General features: G+C 28.0%; 1 protein-coding gene across 1 annotated transcript; it reads right to left on the minus strand.

Annotated features, from left to right (window-relative positions):
- Positions 1–3,275: 3,275 nt before the first annotated feature.
- LOC105634156 (G-type lectin S-receptor-like serine/threonine-protein kinase At5g24080) lies at positions 3,276–6,013 on the minus strand. The gene has a single exon (XM_012216966.4). The coding sequence runs from the start codon at positions 5,943–5,945 to the stop codon at positions 3,561–3,563; it is 2,385 nt and encodes a 794-aa protein (XP_012072356.1). The 5' UTR covers positions 5,946–6,013; the 3' UTR covers positions 3,276–3,560.
- Positions 6,014–7,424: the final 1,411 nt, after the last annotated feature.

Raw genomic sequence — 7,424 nt, forward strand, 5'->3', positions numbered from 1 at the left:
CATATATATAACTCATTCAATTATTCAATAATAAAAGTGCCAAAGTATCACTGATTAGTAAAACATAAACAACAATCAATAATAATTAAACTTTGATGTCCGAATTGAAGAAAAGGAAGAATTAAACCTCACATTTTTTAACAAAGAGATTTTTTTAGTCACCTGTATATGCAACATCAACTTAAATCATACATATATCTTATAAAACTTTAGTTTCTTTTTTTTAAGAATGAGAAAATAAGTTTAAATTAAATATATATAAGTGGAAACGGGTGGGCGGACAATGGAATTGAAAAAAACGCCCTTACTAAATTTATGGATTGGAAAAAATATTATTAAGAATTTTAATTTGATTAGTTAAAAAAAGATAATTTAATTTTAATTCGTCATGTTCATCTTGATTGATTATGTTAATTAATCTTCTATTTAAATCAAAAAAAAAATATATATATATATATATATAGATATAGGATAGAATAAGAAATTATATTATATATTATATAAGGTATATACAAAATATGGTAATATTATTCCTTACCTTTCTTGTAAATGAACCAATGGTTTTAAAACATAAACCATATATATATATATATATATATATATTAAAGAAAGTATATAATGTATAATTTAAATATGGTAATAAACATATTATATAGTAATATTTACATATTATATGGTAATATAATATAATAAAGTAATATTATTTTATGGACACTAAATAAAACATATATTAAATATTGTAAGAATATAAAGATTTTATTTTCATTGTTAAAAAAAAGATAATTTAATTTTGACTGATTGTATTATATTATATAAGATGCATATTAAATATGGTAACAATATAAATATGTTTAATTTATTATTTTTAATAAATTTTTTTTTATAAACTACCGGTATCCGAACCTTATCACCAGAGATCGCCTAATCCATGTTCTTACTAGGGATCAAATCGAGAGTTTTTCTCACATGTTCAACCTGTATTGCCAATTGAGTCACAACCCATAAGTATTTTTAATAACTCTTTAATTCGATTGGTTATAATTATTTCCTGCAAGAAACTTATTTACAAAAAATAACTGTAATTTATTATTATTTATTAAGGAATATATTATAAAATTTATTTTTTGTATAAAATAGAACATAAAATCACTAAAATTATATATATAATATAATATAATATAATATAAAATTATGATATAACACGTTATATTAAAAAATCATAGAATACATTGAAATAATTTTTTCTCAAAAAAAGCACGTATAAAATTAATTATGCCCATAGAGTAAGTAAAATAAAAATATCAAAATTATAAATGAAGCTTTAAAATAATGCTTAATATATTAATTATGATAATAGTTGATACTGATTTATTATATTTTAATAACATAGATAGTTTACGATATTATATTATATATGAAAAAATTAAGTTAATCAAATTTAAGTTGTTATAAAAAAATTCAAACTAATTGATAAGTAATTTTGTTTTGATGTTGGTTGTCAAGTTATAATAATAATATTATTATTATAAATATATTATTTCCTTAACAAGTTATTTAATTATTGAATTGTTTTATTTTATTATTATTTCATAAAATGCTATTTTTTTATTTTATGAGTATTCTTAAATTTTTAATAATATAAATTATTTTTAATATTATAATTTATAATAAAAATTATAAAAAATTAAATTATATTTACATGTGTAAAAATTAATTAACGAGGACAAACAAGGTGAAATTTTCCGCCTTTTGAAGTTCTTGCTCCGAAGATTATTTTTAGGTGTTCCATCAATTGAAAATTATAAATTGTTAGGTTAATAATCCAACTGTAGAAGTGCTAATGTCACGGTTTATTTTCTTGGGAAATTTTCCATTTGGGAAACTAAAAAGATAAAAAAAAGCATTATTGAAAAAATATTTCATTGGGAAAAATAAACAAGGCATGAAAATTATAGTCAAGGCGTTGAATTGACGTAAAACTGTAGTCCAAGCACATTCGATGAAATTCCAAGTCTTCCATCAACGGTCCAACAGTGGAGTCCAATTCCACAATTATAATTTTATTGTACAAATTCCGATTTAATATTTTTAATTCTTTATTCTTCTGCGCGTCCACTTGAAGGCAACAAGGACAAAATACTTGTTTAACGGCTAGAGAAAGAAAGGGCGAATGTTACTGAATTTACAGCTTGATGTAATTTACAAGTCATAATTTTTATTTTGACAAATTAATTAAGTATTGTTATCTGATTAAATAGTTTTTATTTTAATAGTTAGCTATTTTTCAGTTAGTCAATAAAAGAATGTAAAAATTTCTTTGTTTCAATTTTATCCTTTCAAGAAAAAAACCAAAATTTATTTAAAAATTTAATCCAAATATATGAGATGAATTGAGATTCATTATGTTTAAAATGAAAAGAAATCTTGTTTAATTTGATGACATTATGTTAAAAAAATCAAAATTTTGTTAATATTTCATCATAATTTAATAGAAAAATCATCAATAAAAAGTTCATTTAATTAGTATTATTTTATTTTATGAGAGGTTCAATATACTGTTATATCTATATAAATATATAATTTTTAAAGTCAAAATGCTTATATGACGATATGTTAAAATATGAAAGTGATAACATGATATTTTTATTTTTTCATTATAATTAATATCTTTTATATTTAAATAAAAATTAAATGTCCTTTATTAAATAATGAAATTATAATTTAACTAATAAGATTTCATTATAATTAATCTATAATAAATATAAAAATTTTTATTAAATAGTTTTTATTCTAAAAAAAACTAATGGAGTTATAATAGAGTTATAGTTAATAAAAAAATAATTAAATAATATGATTAAATTAATAAATAGAATTAAAATATTAATTTTAATGTACTAAAATTTATTTCATTAAAATTAAAAATTCTTATACTTCATTTAATTCGAATATATGAGAATTTCAAAGAAAAAAAATTATTAACTAAATACATCAATTGAATAATAATAATTTCCTATAATAATTAATCGTGCTAATTAATATTTTAGTTCAATGTTTGAGAATTTTAAAAAAATCTATTATTTTATCTTCCGACATAAGTAAATTATATAAATTAAAACAACACAAATAAAAATTAGAATAATTTTTTTGAAAATTACATTAAAATTTAATTAAAAAAATAAAAATTATACAATCTGGGCATCGCGCAGGTTCAGAATTAGTTATTATACAATTATAGGAACAAATAGACTATACCCCATCAGCCTATTTAATTAATATTTAGAAATAAAAATTCTTATTTACATATTTCAATGAACTGCAAAGGCTAACATTAAGAAACTTATAGCTTATACCTAAAACAAAAAATAACATTAAGTAAATACCGGTTTAAGAAAAAAAAAAAAGGAAAGAAAGAAAGAAAGAGCATTACAAGAGAATACAATATACACAATTCTAAAACAAAGATTAAATGCATCAAAAACAAAAACAACACTCGTATTAAAAAAAAAAAAAAAAAAAAATACAAAAACAACACTAAGAAACTCATAGCTTAGACCAATTATTTATGCATCTCCTAAGAAGAAGATGGTAGGCTTCTTTGGTTCAGTGATCTCCACCGTCCCTTCCAGCATCTTAGCAACCTTCCCCATTGATGGCCGCGCTTCCGGCCTATCTTGAAGGCACCACATTGCCGTCTTCACCATCCGATCCACCATATCAAAATGCAGCCTAGCATCATAGCAATGCTTAATCTTACGGTCCAAAATGTCATCAACCTTCAATTCCTTAAATACCTTATCAAATGCCCACCTAGGAAAATACCAATCCTCACTATCCATCAAAGAGCCTTGCATTTCAAAGTTCCTAGAACCAGTCACAATTTCTAACAACACCATTCCAAAACTGTAAACATCTGCTTTAGGAGTAATCGGATCGCTTTTGACCCATTCGGGTGCCATATATCCACGAGTACCCCGAATGCGAGACATACTTACCATATCTTCCTTCTTCCTCAACTTGGCTAATCCAAAATCTGATATTTTCGGGCAAAAATCATCACCCAAAAGAATATTTTCGGGTTTGATATCGCAATGCAATACCCACTCCAAACACTCTTCGTGTAAATATGCGATTGCTCTTGCCACACCTAGAGCAATCCGGTACCGGATTCCCCAGTCAAGAATCGGTTTTCGGCCATCAATCGCCATCGGACCCAACTCTACCTCAGACCCTGAAGATGTGATTTGACCCGCAGGGAAAAGATACTTGTCGAGAGAACCATTAGGCACATACTCATAAACTAAAATCCTCTGTCCTTTCTCAGCACAAAAACCCCATAATCTAACTAAATTGAGATGATGCATTCTGGCAATAATAGTAACCTCTGCCCAAAACTCACCATCACCACCAGTAACATGTTTCAAGCACTTGACTGCAACAATTCGCTTATCGGTCAGTTCCCCTCTATAAACATCACCAAATCCACCTCTCCCAATAGCATTAGCATTAGAGAAATCATTAGTTGCTGCTTTGAGCTCTGCATAAGTGAACCGTTTAGGCCCACCGGCGGGAAGGAATTCTAGGCCTAAAGTCCTAGCCATGTCTCTGTACTTGATATACTTTCTCAAAAATGCCCAAAAGAACAAAACCCCAGAAATCAATTCCGCGGCAAATAACGTACAAATTATAGCAATATTCCTTGTTGTAGTATTTGACTCTTCAGGCGGTAAAGGAAGGCTGATTTTAACAGGACATGTAGTTTCCAGCACACTAGTCATACCGGTGAAATTAGATTTATCTCTTTCAGAGCTGTCCACACGCAAGAACATGGCGGTTTCAGTTCCTGGAGACCAATACCCATATAGCAATCGATCAAGTTGAAGAACACAATAGCCTTGCCCATCATATTTGAACATAAAACCGAGACAATTGGGTTTGTTCGAGCAACTTGATTCACAAGAAGAAAAATTTCTAACGTTCAAATTGCTCTGATCTGACCCGCCAGTGAAATTGACATAATCAAGACGAAGATATCTGGGTTTTGTGGTCGGATTAATAGCAATTTTTCTTTCACAAGAATCTTTGTTAGTAGAGCTTTGCCTAAATCCTGGCGGGCAAACACAAGAAGTAGTATCTGATCCATCGTTCATGCATATTGCATTAGGCCCGCAAACTCCATGAACTTTACACAGTTCTTGAATTGCTTGCCAAACAACAACCCACTGAACCCGATATGGATCATAACTGTACAGTCTCAAAACGCCATCGTTGTCAAGAGTTAGTCTTCGCAACCGGGCTTCCGTACTGTTAGTAGAAAAATCAGCAGAAATGATTGAAGCTCCGCTTGCTTGACCAACGCTACCATCTGTCCTTAGCTGTATAAAGCCGCTAGACGCCGTGTAATATGTTTCAGTATTATTGAAAACCAGAGATATGGATTTCGAAAAGCTGAACTTACCATTATTGGAGACAAGATTAGTTCCGTTTATGATTTGATTCGGCAAGAACGTATCGGTTGGGTAATTGAAACTCTGCCAATCGCCATAAACAAGATTTCCTCCTTCAGTTAAGGAAAGTTTAGTAGAATTCGATTTTGGCGCACCAGGAAACGGATATGTCGACTGAGAATCGATGAGGCGGAGTTCGCCGGTGGGGGCAATGACCAGAGAGGCGTTTGCGGTGAGTGATACAGGAGAACCATTTGTATGAGCTGACCAAACAACGGTAGCCAACTTATTGTTATACCAAATTGAGAAGCTGAAACGATTTGGAGAATTGGGTAGTGGGCAGAAACCAGCTGCGAAGGTGGAGTTGGGAGAAAGAAGGGACTTATTCTGGTTTAGACGCCATGGAAAGTCTGAGGAGGAGAAAGAAGTTAGGTTTTGTTGTGAAGATGGTGAAGGGCTTGAAAAGAGAAGAAAAGCAAATAGAAGGAAGAAGAGAGACATGGATTGTTTAATGGTGTGAAATGGTAGAGAAGATATGGCTTCTCTATAGGTGTTGAACGCGTTTTAATGGCTGCTGCTGCTTTAGAAAGAGTGGTACTGCGTTGACGCATGACTTGTTGACTTTGATGAGATGGCTTTTGTGGATTTTTTTAAGATAGCACTCTGTATTTAATTGGTTAAATTAATTTCATTTTTCATTTTCTTATGTGCTATGAATCTTATTTAATTTAATTATTATGAAAAGAAGAAGTTTATTATTGGTCATAGTCAAGAAATTGTTAATTTGTTTGTCTTGGGTTCCTATTATTGGAATGAGGTTGGAAACTCAACTTTAGAACAATTTCGTTTTCATAGTGAATTAAAATATTATTAATCTAGTCACCAATTTGACTAGTCAAATAAAAATTACTCAAACTATATAATCCGTTGGTATTATTTTAGCGCATGCGGAATAAGCAGTTTCACCTCATGAAATTCAAAATAAAGAATAAGCTGTTTCACCTGATGAATTCAAAGTGAAAAATTGCACTTTCATTTAGATTTTATTTTAGCATTAAACTCTTTATTGACTTCACAGAAAATGCAGAATAATTATGTACAAGTCATGAAACAGAGTTTAAAGAAGGTTGGTTGCTGCCTTGAATCTTGATGGCCTGGCAATTGAGATGTGACTTGTGAGTTAGTGACTCAATCTTATTAATTTTAATTTATTAACTATGGATAACAACGATGGGCATCTTACCGTCGGTTACCCGTGATTAGCATAATTTATCATTTTTTTATATTTTCTTATATTTGATTATAAATTTTTAAAATATGAAATTTTTATAATTATAAATATTTTTATTGTCTTATAAATTAAAAAGTTTAATATTTTCTACTTAATTTTCAATATTACAATAGAAAACGAGTCATTTGAAAATATATTTTAAAAAAAATTTCTAAAATAAGTTATTTTTAGAAACAACTGTACCCTTATTATGAAAATTTTCATCATATACTAAAATTCAATTTCATCACCAAAATATATAGTGATGTTAGAAGAACAACTTTTAACTAATGTTTAATGTTTTGACTACTAAAATAAATTATAATCACCCTAATGTTTAGCTAGATAATTACTAGAATACTAAAATTTCTAAAATAATTAATAGTTATTAAAATAATTAATATCGTCTATGTAAAAATATTATTTTCAATATTTCTAAAATGAATATTAATAAAATCAGACCGTAATAAATAAATACATAATATATTGTTTCACTGTGAGCTGCTATGAATTGGTCAACTTAAAAATTAGAATAAACCTCCAATATACTAACTATTTCTCAATTTATGCCAATTAGTAATTACCCATCTACAAAGAGAAATCAAAGATTCAATATGGCAATAACGACATGAAATGACTAAAAATCAAATGATAATAATTATTTAACCACTTGAATTATTTTTTTAATTTAAAACTATTAGCTTAATATT

Source organism: Jatropha curcas, chromosome 11 (assembly GCF_041381405.1).
Source record: "Jatropha curcas cultivar XTBG-Jc1 chromosome 11, XTBG_Jcur_1.0, whole genome shotgun sequence".
NCBI classification, from domain to species: domain Eukaryota; kingdom Viridiplantae; phylum Streptophyta; class Magnoliopsida; order Malpighiales; family Euphorbiaceae; genus Jatropha; species Jatropha curcas.

What these genes read in the sequence shown, in the direction of transcription:
- LOC105634156 (XM_012216966.4), bottom strand. Translation starts at nt 5,945, where the DNA reads ATGTCTCTCTTCTTCCTTCTATTTGCTTTTCTTCTCTTTTCAAGCCCT.